The sequence below is a fragment of the Triturus cristatus genome, chromosome 8, assembly GCF_964204655.1.
Source record: "Triturus cristatus chromosome 8, aTriCri1.1, whole genome shotgun sequence".
Taxonomy (NCBI): Eukaryota; Metazoa; Chordata; class Amphibia; order Caudata; family Salamandridae; genus Triturus; species Triturus cristatus.
In genome coordinates this window covers 1,628,233,578-1,628,251,999 of record NC_140591.1, presented here as the reverse complement: position 1 = coordinate 1,628,251,999, position 18,422 = coordinate 1,628,233,578, and the positions used below count along the sequence as shown (strand labels likewise).

The 18,422-nt window shown below is 45.9% G+C and overlaps 1 protein-coding gene across 6 annotated transcripts in view; it reads right to left on the bottom strand.

Moving 5' to 3' along the window:
* The window catches only part of LOC146808458 (transient receptor potential cation channel subfamily M member 2-like), a 729,321-nt gene that overhangs the window by 156,364 nt on the left and 554,535 nt on the right, over window positions 1-18,422 (bottom strand). For all 6 annotated transcript variants that reach the window (XM_085623568.1, XM_085623566.1, XM_085623567.1 and 3 more), the window contains exon 26: window positions 11,846-11,933. In XM_085623568.1, the coding sequence (XP_085479694.1) occupies window positions 11,846-11,933 (88 nt within the window). The remainder of the gene's footprint in view (window positions 1-11,845; window positions 11,934-18,422) is intronic.

The window sequence follows — 18,422 nt, the reverse complement described above, 5'->3', positions numbered from 1 at the left end:
GGCCAAATGTTGAAGCAACAGCGCCTGCAATCAAAGGCAGTCATGTCAGTCCAGAGGCACATGCGGGTGATGAAGACAACATTAGTCAACATGGACACCAACATTAGCGGCATGGCTGCGGGCATTCGGGACATGTCCCAGTCAATCCAGCAGTTGTGCAGCAAATTAGATGCTGACATCGAAGCACGGCGCCGGGAACGCCAGAGAAGGGACACTACCAGCAGGGCACTCAACCGTCTGGCAACTGCGACTTCTCTACTGTGCCGGCGCTCTGTGACGATGCAGGAGGGCCTAACACAGTGCTGCAGCGACCTGTCTCGGGGGATGGTGCAGGTGACAAGTGCACTAGGGGTGCTATTGACTAGTCAGGCGTCGACAACTGCTGCAGGGGATGCTGCGGAGAGCATCGACACCAGCAGCAGCATCACACCCCCCGTCCCAGAAGCACGCAGGAGCAGCAGGCGGCTTGGGGTTGGCTCTAGTGAGGATGCACAGGCAGTGCAATCCACCGCTGCAGCGCGTATGCGCAAACATTGATGTAGCCCTGCTTAGCCACTTCCCATTGGGTGACGTAACCCTGGACATACTCCTTGTATAGATGTTATATTGCCAGATTGGCCTGTTCATGTGTTCATGGCGTGGTGCCACATTAAAACTACGTCAGGACTTCTCACAACTCGCTGTGTCCCCTTACTTACTCAGAAATAGTTGCATGTGATATCTGCCCGTCTCTCTCTCCCATCTATTGCAGTTGGCACTCTAGCTGCGTTGCCCTCTGGCTGGCCTGCCTCATCCTCGTTGTCCTCAAAATATGTCAGTTCCACATCTGTACCTTTTTTCGTGGCAAGGTTGTGCAGCATTGCACAAGTGGCAATAATCTTGCAGCAGGTGATGGGTTTGTACTGGCGTGCGCCTCCGCTCTTGTGCAGGCAGCGGAACCTGCTCTTCAGTAGTCCAAACGTGCGCTCCACCACATTGCGTGTTGTTTTGTGTGCCACGTTGTATCGTCTCTCACTCTGGGTTGCTGGGTGTAGGTAGGGAGTGAGGATGAATGACCGGCATGCATATGCACTGTCGCCTGGATGAGTAAAAGGGAACCATCAGTAACATGCCTCTATACACTATGATTTGCAGGTTTCAAGGGGCGTCACTGTTACTTACCTAGCAGGTATCCCTCTCCGAATTCTCCGGCACTCAGTCATGTGTAGATCCCACTATTCTGGAAGATGTAAGAGTCGTGGGTGCTCCCAGGAAACTTTGCAACAATATCTGTGATGATGTTCCCTGCATCACAGATCACCTGCACATTGATGGAGTGGGTGGACTTCCTGTTCCTGTAGATGTGCTCTGTATCAGCTGGTGGACAGATTGGGATGTGTGTACCATCAATACAGCCGATGACATGGGGGAACTGTGCCATGTGATAAAAGTCTGTTTTTGTTTTCTGCAGTGCAGCCTGTGTGTTTGGGAAGCTTATGTAGTGGTGCATTCTCTGCATCATGGCATCCAGGAACTTCCTGAAGAAACGTGACAGGCAACTCTGGGATACCCCACCCACCGCAGCTATCACCACCTGATAACTGCCGGATGCCAGCAGATGTAGGCTGCAGAGCACCTGCACATGTGGGGGTATGGCGTGCGCCCTTCTTATTGGATGGTCCAGGAGTGGCTGTAGGTCCCTGATTAAGTCCATGATGGTTTCGGGGTCTAGCCTGTACCTCTCATGTATCTCTGCATCAGTCAGCTGGAATAGTGTGATGCGCTGTCTGTAGATTTGTTCCTCCCGTCGCCACACCCTCAGTCCTGCTGCCTGTAGACGTAGGCGCCTTGCAATGACGTACATAGCGGCCATGTTGTCCACGCTGTAGCATTTTGGGATTGCTTATATGCATTGTTGATGGTTACCACCTGCTTTCAATCCGTGTTATTTACCGACTCTTATTTACCGATTTTCCTGGATTTCTTAATTACCGAGTGCTCCTACATGTCATTTTAATTTTTACCACTTCATATTTACCACTTCATGTTTACCGATTCGTTAATTATGTATTCGGTAGATATGAATCGGTATTTACCGCCTCATATTTACCGAAAAGTTGTTTTTGGACTCCTACATCTCACTTGTCTGAATACCGGTCGGTAACGGCATATTTACCGAATATCGGCCGTTACCGACCGGTATTTGGCTACCTACATGAGGCCCTTAATCTTCCTGCCTCCAGTACTACAAAGCGCTTTATTGCCAGTGGGAGCTGTAAAAGTGGTTGCACGTTTTTTTTGCAATTTTAGTTCAGGCAAAATCGACCCTAGGAGGTGGACCGCTTTGAGTAAGCACAGGTTACATTGCACAATCATTTTTGGTAGGCACGGGGAGATTAAGTGATATACCCAGAATAACATGATGTTGAGCCAAGGCCGAGACTCCAGCCTCATCTTCCAGCTCCTAAGTCGGCAGCTCTGGCCATCACACCATATTCATGGTTCTGTTTTAGGCGGCACTAACACGAGATACGGTCTGTTGCAAGCTGCTTCCTGACGAGAGCCCTGGCACCTATTTTCTTCCACAATAACCACTGAGTCATAGGAGAGGAGGCCACACCAAACTGTCAGTGACTACAGTCATGGAACAAGCTACGTGTCACGAAATTTCAAGCTACACAAATGTTATGTGTGCCTTACACACCTGCTGTACGTTAACTTTCATTAGGTGTGTTAATACCAGAACACACCATATGCTTGTTTTATTACTTACAGGAGGGCATTCATGTGCACCATGTGCCCTCTTTCCGCATTTCACTGTCCCCTGCCCTGCAATGAGTGCCACCCTCACATATGACAGATAGCGCATCTCTCGGCACATCAGAGAATAAATGCCCTTGTAGCCAACAGATTTATAGTGCACGCACCCCTCTTGTAGTGTGTCCTGTTGCAGAGTGCACACATCGTCATATGTTACAATGCACATTACCCCCATTAATGTCCCTCTGCAGCACCCGTTCTTCCTAACTAATGAGTGGGTGACTTCACTACAGCTGTTTTACTTCTTTATTTGGTTTTATGAACCAAATACCTGCCCAATACCCATTAATAAGAATAAAACATTTTATTTACATAAAGCACAAGATGGTTAATAAATCGTAAAACTGAAACTTATTTCATCAATTCCAAAGTCAGCTGTTTTATCTGTTACGTTACTCCACTACAAACAAAACAAGCATTTGCAATGCAATAGGTCTCGCATTTACGAGAGTTTGAGCTGTTGGCATTGTAAATGACAATGCCTTTTATGTATGTGTTGTTTTTAAAACAGATAAATAAAAGGCATTGTCATTTACAGTGCCAATATCTTAAACGCTCGGGAATACAAGACCTATTGCACTGCAAATGCATGCTAATACATTTTTTCAAAAAAGTGTTAGGAGGGAGACTGCCCTGTTTCAGGCAGGACAAAGCTATTTGAGAAAAAAGTGCTTGGAGGCTGTAATTAAAGCCTACCGAGTAACTACTCACATAACAGGGGGTGTAACCAGTGGAGGTTACAAAATGAGACATGGCAGTACTAAGGAGGGACTACTAAGCCTTTTCAACAATGCACAGCCACAGTTTACAGTGGACATTGACACAAGCTAATGAAAAATATGGGCGGAGAGTGGGCGGAGCTTCAATGTCCAACCTGAATACAGCATGCCTCACAGAGCACCGCATGCGCTGCCCAGGCTCGACCTAAAAAATGGTTGTTCAGTCTGAATTGCGCTGCATTCCCTTTCCTCTTAGCATCTAGACACTCTCAGGAGTAAGTCATATCTAAAATAAAGCAATGAGTATGGGTTTAGAAAGATGTATCCCATGTGTGATAAGAAAAGCACCCGTTCATTTCAGCAGGGCACGTTTTTCTTCCATAATTTTAGCCTCCAGGCCTGCTCCATTAAAAGCTGGATAAACATCAACATCTGCAGAAGAGAAGCGACGCTAGGATGTGATAGTCTATACAAATAAAAAGAGGTGTGACATTTCTGTTGCCACCGAGGCGGAAATTAGAGACATCAATGACTTTGATTTTCATGCTACCTAGAATGAGAAGCCTATGTAGTTTGGCTCATTTGGACCATTCCCGAGCTGCAAAATAGGTAGTCTCTCTCAGGTTGAAGTCTACTAGACAGCGCAGCCGTCTGGTTTGCTAAAGACATCTTGGGGACATCCAGAACGGTTCCTTCCCTGGGATTACATCACACAAATTGCTTACTATTGGCTTTGTGGTTTGTAACTCACATTTGCATGCTTTAGATTTGCTGGCTTCATTTGTTTTTGGTTGTCCAGGGTGAATTCATCCCACTCATGAAGCATTGCCTATTTACTGTCTTCTCTCATGGGCTAGTTTTGTGTAAACAGGTCATAAAGTCTTGTTCTTAGGTTGTCACATTTGCTGTGCATTCAAAGACAGACGTCAAAAGTCAGGCTGTGTCTTCCGAGGGAGCTTGGTGTTTACTTTTCTTTCTCTGATTTCGAAGTGAGAGGATGTATTGACATCCTTGTATACATAGGTTAAATAGGAGATTTTTGATCAGGGATTCACATTGAATAAGCAAGTTGAAAGCTTGGATGGCCTTGGTAAGCACACCAGGTGCTGGACCATAATGAAAACCTTCAACATTCCATACGTACCAAAATACCCGATTTATGGGGAGGAAGGCTTCTGCCTGAAATCGCCCTCATTTTACAAGTCAATGGGGAATAACCCCCCATCCCCCATTATTGCTTTACAGCCACCATCTTTCTGCTTTTGGAATACTAGCAATGCAGAAACAAAAAGATGTATATCCATGGAGAAACTCCAGTCGCATGAAGCATGGACACAGCCTTCTTTCAAGCCATCTTCTGTCCCCAGGTAAGGTAACTACAATTGTGACTGTCTGTATAGTAGTAAAATATAGCGATATTAGGTGCTTAGAGGAGTTCTGACAACTTTTGGCCCAATGCCACTGCACCTGCTGCACCATTTAAATCAAGCCCCTTTTAACTGCAAGGTAACTGTAATTGTGTCTGCATGTACAGAAGTTATATACAGCAATATTAGGTGTTTAGAGGAGTTCTAACAACTTTTAGGCCTGGTGCTTCTGCACCTGCTGCACCATTCAAATCGAGACCCTCTTGCCTGAAAGATAACTGCACCTGTGTAAAATATAGCATAGCTCTTTTATATTAACTTGATTTTTATTTTTATAACACTTTTTATTAGCACTCAAACAATGAGCAGTACGTTTATAAACCCTTTGATTTTACATTGCAATTTTCTTTGTTACACTGCAGGTTAGAATTTAGTTATACATTGCTATTCATTCCTACAATCCCCATGGGAATTGCCACTACAAATTACTGTAATCTCCATATAACCCTCTGTAGGCCTGCCAAGCCCCCCGAACCTTCTCCCATTTCTTGGGGCATCCCCTGTTGTGTAGACTGCATGTTCTGCCTGCCAGCCAGCACCAATCCAAGTCATTTTCCCATTCTGCCACTGCCGGGGTGGCAATTGCCCCCCACTTACTTGCGATATTCCGTTTCGCAACCATGGTTGCTAATGCTAGCCATGTTCTTATGTGTCTCGGCCAGTCCTCTTCTCCAGGGATCAGCAATAGGAACCATTTTGGTACTATCGGTACCCTCAAGCCCACCATGTTTGCCATTGTCTCATCCACTTTATGCCAGTATGCCTGCAGTATGGGGCATTCCCACAATACGTGATATAAGGTCCCTTCTAACCCGCACTCTCTATGGCAGTGTGTGTTTCCACTATGTGTATTCACAGTGCAGCACTGATCTGGGGTAGTACACTCTATGCTGAATTTTCTGTTGTATTAGTAGAAACCTCGCTTATATTGTCACCTCCCTCAGGCCTTGGATTATCTCTATCCACTCTTCTTCCTCCTCAATAGGGCCTACATCCCTTTCCCATGTACTTTTCAGTATGTCCAGTGTGTTGGGGGCGTTATTAATTATTTTCCTGTACAGCAAGGAAATGGGTTTCTCCTGTAGCTGTTCAGTCAGTATTCTGTCTTCCCGTGGAGAGGCCTCTACTAGAGTCTCTCCTTCGCTGATGTATTTTTGGAGTGCGTGTCCCAACTGGATGTACCTTAGCCATTCTCCTTTGTTCATGTCATATTCTGTTTGTAGGGTCGCACATGTGATGTATGCCTGTCCTCTCCATAGGTCTCCCAGGGTTTCCAGACCCAGCAATTCCCATTTGGTGAAGCCCCCCTCAGGTCGCCTTCTTCCTTCAGGCGATCCCCTTCCCAAAGGGGTGTCATCCCTGTAAGCTTACCCTCCCAGCCCAGATAGTTTGTTGCTGCATGCCATGCTTTTATCACTGCATGTGTATGCGCTGGTAGACTCGTCCTTGTTAGTTTAGTATATATTAACTTCATTTTTAACATGCAATGTTTATTACAACATTTAGAATTAGATCATAATCGCCAAATAGATTAAGTTGGAAAATTCAATCCGATAATGCATACAAAGTGCAAAGAAAGGTACTGGGGTATGAATAGGAAATGCTGCAAACATTCTGAGGCTAAAGCATCCGCTTTACTCAACTAAGCAATAAAAAGCAAGCATTCCAGCATACTCTTAGAAGCTCTGTGCCTTTTCGTGGGGAAGAGATCTTCTCTTGGGAGTGAATGGGGCTTAAAAAGTGGGAACACCTTTAGTAGAAGTTTCGTAAATGCGTGCAGCCAGGGGAAGTTACCAAAATAAAACTTTCCACACAAAAGCGAAGGAACACAGTAATTCGGCATTGGGAACTGATAATAGCCCCATTAAATACAAGACATTTTCACACTGTGAAACCTTTAAAAAAAAAAAGCACTCCAGTACACTGTTAGACGTTGTCTGCCTTTTCCATGGGAAGAGATCTTATCTTGACAGTGAATGGGGCTTAAACAGTGTAAACAGCTTCAGTAGAATTATTGTAAATGGTGGAGCCAGGGGAAGTTAATAAAATAAAACGTTCCACACAAAAGTGAATGAAAATAGTAATTCGGCTATGGGAACTGAGAAGAGCCTCATTTTCAGATATATTAAATACAAGAGATTTCACAAGCACAGCGCAAGCGAGAACTAGAAATGATGAGGTGTGGGTAATTCTTCAGGGCATTGGCTCTCTGGTAACACATGCACTCTCGTGGAAAATAAAAAAGTATTGATAATTCTTCAGGGCATTGGCTCTCGTGGTAAGACAAGCCCTCTAATAGAAAATGACAAAGTGTGGTCAATTGTTCAGGGCACTGGGTATTGCAGTAAGGCAGACTGTTTGATAGAAAACAAGGAAGTGTGGTCTGTGCTCCACGGCATGGAATCTTTCAAGAATGACAGACCCTGTGATAGAAAAGGAGGAGGTGTGGTCGCTGTTCCAGGGCCTTGGCTCTCATGGTTAAACAGGCCTTCTAATAGAAAAGGAAGAGGTGGCATCCCTTTTAAAGAAGGCGGAGCCCGTGCTAAAGCCACCTTCAGACACAGAGAGTCTGATTCTTCAATATAAAGTTCCGGTCACTTTGATAATTCAGAATCTACCATCAGAACACAGCTCTTGATTCAGTGAGTGGTTTACTGATTCAAAATTGATTCTTGCTGGCAATTTACATTTGTGAGTGGCCAACCTTATGGTCAACCCCAAACCTAGGATTCAATCAGTTATTTTAATAATTCCAGGTTGGAGTAACTGGTCCCATCGACCCCTCATATCACTAGGCAAACTCTGCCCTGTCTGTGCTACCCGGGGTCTGTTCTCCTTCCCACATACCCTTCAGGAAATTCAGTCATGTCACTTCAGCATTTAAAGGCATCCTCTAGCTGCCAACATAGCATCAGTTTTGCCTTTGTCGTGAGGCTTCCTTCCCATAACTGGACCGATGTGAGTCCTGAGGTACTGGATAAGAAGCTGGGACCACTGAATGACTCGTGTTCTAGACTTGACTCCTTTGGTTAAAACTAAAACCAATTCCATTATTTAACTCAATCTTTATCTCAATCTTCTGACTGATACTGGTTGTATACACATGGAGTGAAGGAGGCTGAAATGTACTTCCACATTTATCTCTGCCAAGTTTGAGCTCTCTACAAAAACTTGCTCTTGGTCACTGAGTCTACATATTCATTGCTTTCAATGCGTTCAAATGGACGGCAAGGAGAGTGAACCCCTGTAGAGCCACCAATCACATCCCTCCCTGTCTGCTGCTATGATGACCCCGGTGGATGCAGTTGCTGCTGATCTTGTAATTACCTGGAGTCAACCAAACCTTTCCAGCTTTCCAGAGAGGCTGGTCGGGACATGAGAGTCACCGTCCATCAGCAGCTCACACACTGAGGCACAGACTGGTGATGGCTCTTCGATCCTCTCAACCACCTGAAAAGAACCATGCTGTGCTTTACGCACTTCCATGGGTTTTTGTTCAGCTTTTTAAGACTGATGTTGGGCCCTTTGTTTAGCTCATCAAATCAATGTGCTTTCACCACTGCATGTATCTCCACGACACAAAGATCATTCTCCAGTATTCGCGGCTAAGTTCCCGTGATGCGTGGTGTGAGTTCATGATTGAATGGGTAGCAGCCTTAAACATGGGTAAATCTGAGGTTAAGGTGTTCATGGTCATCAGCAGATGCCCTACATTTATGGGGAACCATAGTTTCACCCAGGGAGCTACATGAATGTCCTAGACCGAGCTCTGTGATAAACATTTAGAGGCTCAAAGTGCATGTTGTGCTCTCACAAGCTCCACAGGTCTCTTTGCATGTTCAGTGTGTCATTGTAAGGTAACACCATTATGATGCATCATCGCTTGCCTCACCCCTGCTGGCTGTATTATAATGATTACTACATTTGTCGAACAGGATAGATTTGGGGAATGCTTTCTCTGTAGGTCTTCAAGTTTTCCTATTTAACTGGACCAGGGGTCCCAGCCATTCGCTCACACCACACCTCTTTTTAGATCACTCTTGGTTATCTTGGCTCACTAGGGTGACAATCAAAGCCCTTTGTGTGGTGCACTGTGCCCTCTCTGGGAACAACACACTGTTTATCAGGGATATTCTTCAGCAATGCGCACCTTTTCACGCCCTTCGTTCCTATGATCAGAGATCTTTGTTTCGTCGACCTTTAGAAGGTAGCGTGGCAGGGCCTGCACTACCTCAGTGCTTCCTACCCAGTTCTGTATTCCCTGCAATAGACAATCCATCTCCATATTAATCATGACCAATTTGGAAAGCTTTAAAGACATTCATCTGCTCCCTGTGTCATACAAGTTAACTGATTGCTCAGCTTTCAGATGTGGAACTTTTAAGGGTGGTCTCTTGTCATGAAAGTTATTAGGGTGTGCAGGCACTTTACCAAGACACAACTGCACTCTCTATGATGCAGAGTGTCTGAAAGCTATGTGGCCTGGAAGGAGTGGCCAGTGCAGGTTCTGAAGATTACAGGTGCTAGGCTAGTAGTTGTGTTAAACAGTGGCTTAAGTGGATCTGATGTTTGGTGGTCCATTGTCCTGCTTCTGACAGAAGCGGACAGACCTGACTTACTAGAGACTTTATGCAGGTAGCGAGAAGATATTCCAGGTTTCAAAGAAGATCCCTTGGTGAAACAGCCCGCATTGTAGAAAGGTTGACCCATGTAGATCCACAGAGTGTGACAGCTGAAATAACACAATGTCCCATTTGGTCTGGCCATTTCTAATGCTTTGCCTTAGAGGAAAAAACCCTAAATGCCCATTGCACACTATTTTACATGTTGCACTGAACAACCAGATTGCGCCTTCTGTGATTTACATATGAGAGGTTACAACAGTTCACTTCTACTGAATCCACCCAAATTTGGATAGTCCGTTCCTAAATATGGCCGCCAGCCGGAGATGAACCTTACCATGTACATGCAGAGGAGATGCTAGTCGAGACTGGTAGAAGTCATCTTCATTGAATAAGGCTGGTATGACCTCTCCCTGATCAGCCTACGTGCCATTCTAATCTCTCTTAGTCAATATTGAAACTTTACAAACTTTTTCTGTGTTCAAAATGTATAATCGCTTTGGTAGAAAATGAAGCTGCACCTTTAAGATCTGTATCCCCAATGTGTTTCTCAAATTTGAATGTGGACAAGGCCATGTTTGGGGGAGCTGGAACACCTCCATGCTTGGCTTTCATTGAACCCAAGTGCCACCCACACAAAATCAAAGTAGGAGATGAGAGAAAATGAGTGTTGCTTTATTTCTATCAGCCAATTTCTCCTCTTATTCTGTATCTTCCTCTGTGATGAGTACAGCTTTAGCCTCTTTAAGCCCTTACTTGTCCTTGTTCCAGAATGAATGTTCTGCTAGCTTCCTGCTGCTTCATGACCTTTATCCCACCAAACAGAAATTACTGTGCCCCATTCAGGCATAGCCAAGCTTTGTAGCCATGGGTTGCACCCTTCAGTGTCATCGCATACATTCCACACACTTTGTGCAAAGGATAGGGGAGGTCCAAATTTACATTGGTTCAAAAAGTGCTAATAAGAGACACAGACCAGCCAGTACATCTCACCTTCCGATTTCTAACCCTACCAAAAAAAGAGAAAGGCCAATCCTAGAATCTAACTCTTTGATTTTCGAATGCCCATTCACAGTTTATAAAACCAATAGCTTTTGGGTAAACCACACAGCACCCCACTAAACACCAGCAACCTGTTGTTGAGCGAGAGGTCTCAACTTTGCCCAAGCCATATAACTCGAGCCAGGCTCATACGAAACATGAGCTCTCTCTTTTATAAAACCAACGAATCCCGAGTCACCCTCACTCACCCAAGACTGGATCATTTGCCTTTACCAGACAAACATGTTGATAGTCACCATCACTTACACAAGAAAGAAGCCCTCATATTCAGCCACATGACGGATCCCAAACAATGCTCATTTGTCCAAGATAGGAGTCCACGCCTTAATCCAAATAAGAAACCCCAAACTTTCCTCACATACACACGACAGAGCCCTGTACCTCACTCCACCAACATATCACAAGTCCTCTTTACAAATCTATGATAGCAGGCCTCTCCTTTACCAACCCAACATAACTTGAGTCAGACTTCCTTACTCAAGACAGAAGCCCTCTCAATTACAACCAACATACCTTGAGTCAGCCTTCCTTACTCCAGACAGGAGCCCTCTCAATTACAACCAACATATCTTGAGTCAGCCTTCCTTACTCAAGACTGGAGCCCTCTCAATTACAACCAACATACCTTGAGTCAGCCTTCCTTACTCAAGACAGGAGCTCTCTCTATTACAACCAACATATCTTGAGTCTGCCTTCCTTACTCAAGACAGGAGCCCTCTCAATTACAACCAACATAACTTGAGTCAGCCTTCCTTACTCAAGACTGGAGCCCTCTCAATTACAACCAACATACATTGAGTCAGCCTTCCTTACTCAAGACAGGAGCCCTCTCAATTACAACCAACATACCTTGAGTCAGCCTTCCTTACTCAAGACAGGAGCCCTCTCAATCACAACCAACATATCTTGAGTCAGCCTTCCTTACTCAAGACAGGAGCCCTCTCAATTACAACCAACATAACTTGAGTCAGCCTTCCTTACTCCAGACAGGAGCCCTCTCAATTACAACCAACATACCTTGAGTCAGCCTTCCTTACTCAAGACAGGAGCCCTCTCAATTACAACCAACATATCTTGAGTCAGCCTTCCTTACTCAAGACAGGAGCCCTCTCAATTACAAGATAACTTGAGCAGCCCTGGCAGCTGCCTTCTTTACCCAACCTGGCAAGCTGGGCGTCCTTCCCTTTACACCTCTACCCACCTTCCCTGTACATACCCATGACAGGAGCCTTCTCCTTGGACGCAAATCCCTTCTCCATCAAGGACTTCATGATCCAGCTCAAGGCCGCTGTAGACTGAAACACCTGCACCAAAAATAATTCAACACAATTCAATTATATTTTACCTTCCATGCTCTACAGAAAAAAAACATCCGCTAATTGGCTAAGAGTACATCACCGAGCATAATCATGAGGGATCGAACAGGAACGGAACAGACATTGTTAAGGCAGGGATAGAAAATGTTATCAGCAGGACCGGTCACAAGTGCATCATGTAAACTCATATGGTTAGTGAGACTCCATTTATTTATCCATTTCCACTGGGAAATGAAATTCTTTTCTATGTACCTCAGCCTTTCAGAATTCTGACTCCAATGTGCATTGTCTCAGGGAGACACACTCTAGATTGCCTTTACGTGGCATTAGGGAGCAGAAGCCAACCCACTCCTGGAGGTTTCAAGTACAATGCTCTGGCTATCAGTTGCTCTTTGGGTATTTGGCAAGGAGAGACACTATTGGTTGTGCTTGATATAAGATTGAAAGAAGCCAATGTAATTCAACTATGTTCAAGCTGAGCTAGTAAGTGTGCAGCCTCACTTCAGTATGTCAAGCTAAAGTATACAGATTAGGGATGGACGCAATACTTGAAAAATCTCAGCCACTGGTAACTATTCAGTGCTGCAACACCAGCCATCACTATTTTGCACACCATGCCACCTCAGCTTAGACCCAGCCAAATACAACTAAGTCTTGACTCTGCTCCATTGGGAACAGTCCAGCCTGAACTGCCAGGCCAGGTTCTCTCTGAACCGGAACTCAAGCATCCTGGGACCGGTTTCATCCCTGTCATGGGCTCATCAGCCAGGTATAGTTTGGTTTCAGTGACACAATGTGCACGGGATCCACGTCTGGGCATCCCTGTCCCACTTAGGGCGACACACTAAAGCATACAAAAAAGTGATGGATATACTTTAGTGTGACTTCAATATGTCAGCAAAAACATAGTAGGAACTGCACATACCAAGGCCACAGTAATCTCTACAAAATTGTCTTTCCTGATTTTATGTTCTTTACTTTTAAATCACAAATTAAATAGTTATGACAATAACCTGTAAGCTACCGAGCTTCCTACACCCCATGTCAAGTAATAAATACAATTTAAATATATAAATTAATACTTTATTTGCCCTGAACGGCCTTGGCTCTACTGCTTACATACCTGCCCTCTATTATGATACCCTGATTGACTATTAAATTGTTGTACACCTGGGAATCCCAGCGTTAGCATGCTATGCACATATATGTAACTAATGTTCTTTTCCCACTACTGTTGCCTACCTATCCTAAAAGTGAAGAGCTCTGATACCCGCTTTGGTCATTTTCATGCTATACAAAACTTTATAAATAAATAAATAAATGTATTTGCAAAAATTGAATTTTTTTTTGTAACTTTCTTCATAGAATTTATAACATTATTAATTGTTATTTACAGCAATTTAAGAAACTTTTCTAATATTGATTGTTTCATTTCCCATAATGTGCCACACATCAGCAGACAAAGTACATTTCTAACGTCAAAAACTATTGAAAAGAAGAAAAAGCTATTTATCCTTGGAAAAGATATCTCTGGTGGAAACATAATCGTCCCCCAGATTTCTCACCTTCTAGATACTCCTTACAGGCTTCAGACTGGCCCTAGAAACCTTTGTCCTTGCAAGAACTCTCCAGTGCAGCCATGCACAACAGATTTTGATACAGAGGATGACCAACTATGGTGCTTTTGGTCACCGCCTTGCCCTTCTTGACTGCAACAAAGCCCACACAGAGCTGATTGAGTGTGGATAATGCAGTAGGATGCCACATGCCCGGGGTCGAGTCTGCGCAGTTACTCCTCCTCGGTGAGACGTGGGAGAGGGAAGAGAGTTGGAAGAGTGGGCCATATGAAAGATTTAAACCATACTGGGGAAGAAGGATAGGTAAGTGCGAAGTACCAGCTTATAGAGAGAGAAAATGTGAAACCTGTGAGAACTGGAAGGGTGTGGAGTTCTCCTACCCTGTGAGAAGATGTAAGGTCACACATACAACTGTTTTTAGAGTTAGAAGCCAAACCAAGCAACTGTGCATCAGCTCAAATGAAGATGATATCTGGAAAATTAATAAAAGTTCAAATCCCTGAGAAGCACAATGAAAAGATTGGGAGGGAACAAGTGAAGTAAATCTTTACAAAAAAAAATCTTTGGGCCAGAATAAATATGATCACATCACCCCCATCCTGATTAAACTCCATTGACTCCCTTTCTGGCTCGCATCATCTTCAAAACCAGCAGGATCATTTACAAAGCCATCAAGGCCAGCACCCCTGCTCATCTTACAGGCGAGCTCATCATCTCTGGTGATCCTTGGCACACCCACACACAATCAAGGCAAAATGTAACAAGCATTTACAATGCAACGGTCTCGGCATTGTTAAAGTTAGAGCTATTGGCATTGCTCATGACATTATTCTATAGCTATCATTTCAGGGCCCGTTTTTAGGATGCCGGCGTCTCCGCACCCCGTTGGCTCGAAGAGCTTGAAATAAATAAAAGCGACATAATACAGATTGGAGACACAAACACACACACAAACACCGCCCCCCCAAACACTCCCTCCCCCAAGGCCTCTGCTTACAAAGCATAACTGTATACATTTTAGTACGGAATAGTCAGCCCTTTTATCTAAAATGACTGGCACTCATCTCCTGAAAGTAGTGAATGAGCAGACTCCCAGCTGGTGCGAAGTACACAAACAGCGGTCTGCACGAAAGCAGAGTAATGACAATATACTATACAAACGGTATACAAACAACTGGACCAGTGAACCGAATTATACTACACTGCCACCCCACAACCCGCCAATTACGGTGTCATTGCAATTGGTTAACGCTAAGGTACCAACTGCATGATCTAAACTCGGAGTCCGAGGCAGGAACTTTGGCAGAGTCTTTTATCGGTGGATACAATTGCAGTTAATATCAAATAAACAATGCCTGCAGATTATCAAATATTGCAATTTGAACTATTTTATTAAACGACGTTTACATTCTCGGTATAATCCTCTTAGGTTTGGCAGCCTCAAGAAACACAACTTGCTGGTACTCACAGCAGAAGTGGCACCGCTCGCTGCCGACCGCCGGGGCACTCATGGGTATAAAACGTAGGTGGAACACCGTAAGAAAAGGCCCATGTCTAACACAGAAGTGCCTGCGCTTCCGCGCGTTAGGAAGCGGGGAACGTTTACCTTTGAATTCCTGTAAACATTCAGCTCTCACACACCGCAGGACCCCAGCGCTGTCCTTTTCTCGAGGACCCCGCGTACAAGGGGAATTAACGCACTGCCTGCGAAGTAGCGGAAGTAAAAACGCCGGTATGGCGAGTGTGAAGCAATAACACCAGAAGAGAAGGCAAGCCGTAAAGCTAACTGGGGAACCAGATCAGTACAAAGGAACGGCGTGCTTCTGTGGGGAATACGGAAGGAAAGTGCGGTAAGGCCTTGGCTAACCATCGGATCAGTGGAGCGAATGAGGAAATAGCTGCGTGCAACGACTCAGAGAGTTTGGTTTGTTCAAACTGGGCCGTATCTCCTAATAAACTTACACCGGGCATAGCGCTGCAAGAATATGATGCACGGAATGATAGAACAGAGTGTTACCATGGAAGAGGAGGGACGATACCATGGGCGGGTAAAGAGTGGGTCTTCGAGGGCCTCTCAGGAAGAGAGCGGACGGTAGATGAGTGCAGGGCGGAGGAGAGAGCAGGGGGAGAGGACGAGCACACCACTGCCTTTCTCCGAAATTAATGCCTCAGAGAATCGCAGCGTCGTTTTAGGATTCGGGGGCGTGTTTTTCTTTCTCTCCTCTTGCCATTGGCTGGAGGAGAGAAAAGAAACACGCCCAGAGAAAAAATCGAAAAAACACGCCCCCGAATCGCAAAAGGACGGGGCTTGTTTGGAGAGACAAACCTCTTCTCCAATGGCTGACCAGCATTTCAGAGGCCAGCCAATGGAGAAGAGGAGAGAAGAGGGGCGGGTTAAAGCCCCACTACTCCAAGTCATTAAATCTCGCGAGCGAGACTGCGCAAGCGCAGCCTTCGCTAGCCGAGACCTAAAAAAGAAGAAAAAAGCAAGCCGCAAGCTTTAATGGATGTTGAACAACATCCCTGTATCCATCAGGACCGCCCCAACACTACTCCAATTTAATAAAGAGTAGAGAATGCATCTCTTTAAAGAATACTACATCACAATGGATTAACCACCCACAAAGAACTACCTCTCCAACTACTCATTGACTGTATGCCTTTTTTTGACCTCGTACAGCGCTCGAGTGCCTTTCGGCTAGGCTCGCTTTATAAAAATACCAGAGGCATACTCATACTTACAATGAGGGGGACGTGGCCAAGAAAGATGGCGGAATAGACGTATCTTTTCCGGCTCCTGTCATCTCATTATCCGATATTATCCTGACGGCTGAAAATCGATTGTCTACACCTGACCTGCTCTTCACCCCTTCTTCTAAGTGGTGTGCCACGGTACGATGAGCTTGGCTACCTCGTGGATCGGAGTGTTGAGCGGGACCCTGCGAGAGCAGCCAGAGCTCCGCAGCCATTTTACCGAGCCTCCTTGCGCTGGAAGAGTCGGACGCTTGGGGGTGAACAAAACGTCTTCCAGCACTGGCCGGCGATCTAGGGGGACCGAAGCAGTGGTGGAGTCCTCCTGTGGCTTCCGCTGATCTGAGCGCCGATTGTGGTGCCTTTGTGGTGAGGATCCGAGCGAGGCAGATGCTGGATGAGCTCCGCGCTCTGGGGCCTGCGGCGGCCTGACGCAGCACGGGGATCTCGACTGCCAGATGCCTGATCCCTGCGTGACAACGGCTGGGTGTGTGGCGGAGGATTCGGCGGGCTGGTGCCTGATCCTGAGAGGGCCTGCATGACATTTTGTGGACGTGATTACCACCTAGGGGGCATAACCTGAATATAACACTGCAGCCCATAATGGGAATATCCAACAGTGCCTGAGGTTTGCGGTTTTTGGCAAGGGGAAACAACAGGCCGAGGTATTGAGGCTGACTCCTGCTGTATATGCTGGCATTGTACCACACCTAGAGCCCGGAGCTGAATCTGCGCAGGGCTTTGGAGCGGCAAAAAGGCCCAGATTGGGGGCTTTCTACAAGGAGGATGAGCCATCGAAGTACTAATGTTGCAACTGCTGACATACCCCTCCTGTGACTCAGTTATTGAGGGGAATTTAGCAGACCACCGATTACAGGGCGTCCGGGGCTGACCTCTTTGTTGCGCATTGGTGAGACAGAGAACGCGCAGGGGACTCTGTCATAACTTTGGGCCTACTCTTCGTGTGCTGCACCCTGACTGCACAATGGCGATAGACAACTACGCCCAGCCGCTTCCTTTGGATCAAGGAGCTACGGCGATGCCCATAACCACGGAAACAGAAGATTTGCCTCAGGCTGCTGACAGACCCCCATATATTACAGAAATCCTCTTCGCAATCCATACCACAAGGGATGAACTGAAAACGAAGATAGATTCGGTCGCTATTGATACAGAGCTATATAGCCTCTGAGACACTGGGATCACCTTACAGAAAAAAATAGTGCGCCTAGATGATCAGGTGGAAGATGCGGAAGGACGGTCCAGGAGGAATAATCTTCGTTTTATTGGATTTCCCGAAAAAGCGGAAGGGCCATCCACTGAACTGTTCCTGGAAGACTGGCTGACGGGGATCTCTGCCCCTCGGGGGCTCTCAAAGATTTTACAGTGGAGAGGGCACATAGGGCGCTTGTGCTTCCCCCAAAACCAGGGGCACCTCCCAGGGCCATAATAGCCCGCTTTCTCAACTTACGCGATAGAGATCTCATACTTCATTGCCAGGAGTCGCAGCCCCAGCTGAATCAGAGTTTGCCTGGACGGCACCATGCAGGTCTCTGATGTTGTTCCAGATTCGAGGGCCTCGTCACCTGGTCACCCTCCGAGCGGTAACATGAGCGAGGACACTGATGCCTGATACAGGACAGTAAGGGGGATAGGTGATTTGAAGAATTAATGGTCACTCTTGATTGGTAAGACCGATCTATTGAAGGGGTAGAGGTGTACTACGGGAAATTGATTGCATCACAGAGACACAGTTTATTTCCACACGTGTTTACTGGATGACGGGGGCCTGAACCATAGTGACTGGTGCCTGTCGACGGAGTTGGAGGCACGGCCTCACACCTCGGCGGTTCATCACTCACTTCTTTTGGAACAGGGTGGGGTGGGGGTAAGATACATGACTGTGCTGTTGTTTCTTTTTTGTGAATCAGTTTGAGTTTGTTGAGGGCACAATATAGGGAAATGGGGCAACATCTACATACCTTCGCGGAACCAGGGGTTGCCGGGGAGGGACGTGATATTGCCCAAGGGGTGGGGGGTTGTTGGGGAAGTTCAGACTTGGGACAACCAAACCTTCCTTCACGAGAAACAGTTTGGAAATTGCCAGTGGTCGTACGTGTGGAGGACACTGCTCACCTTCATGAAAAAT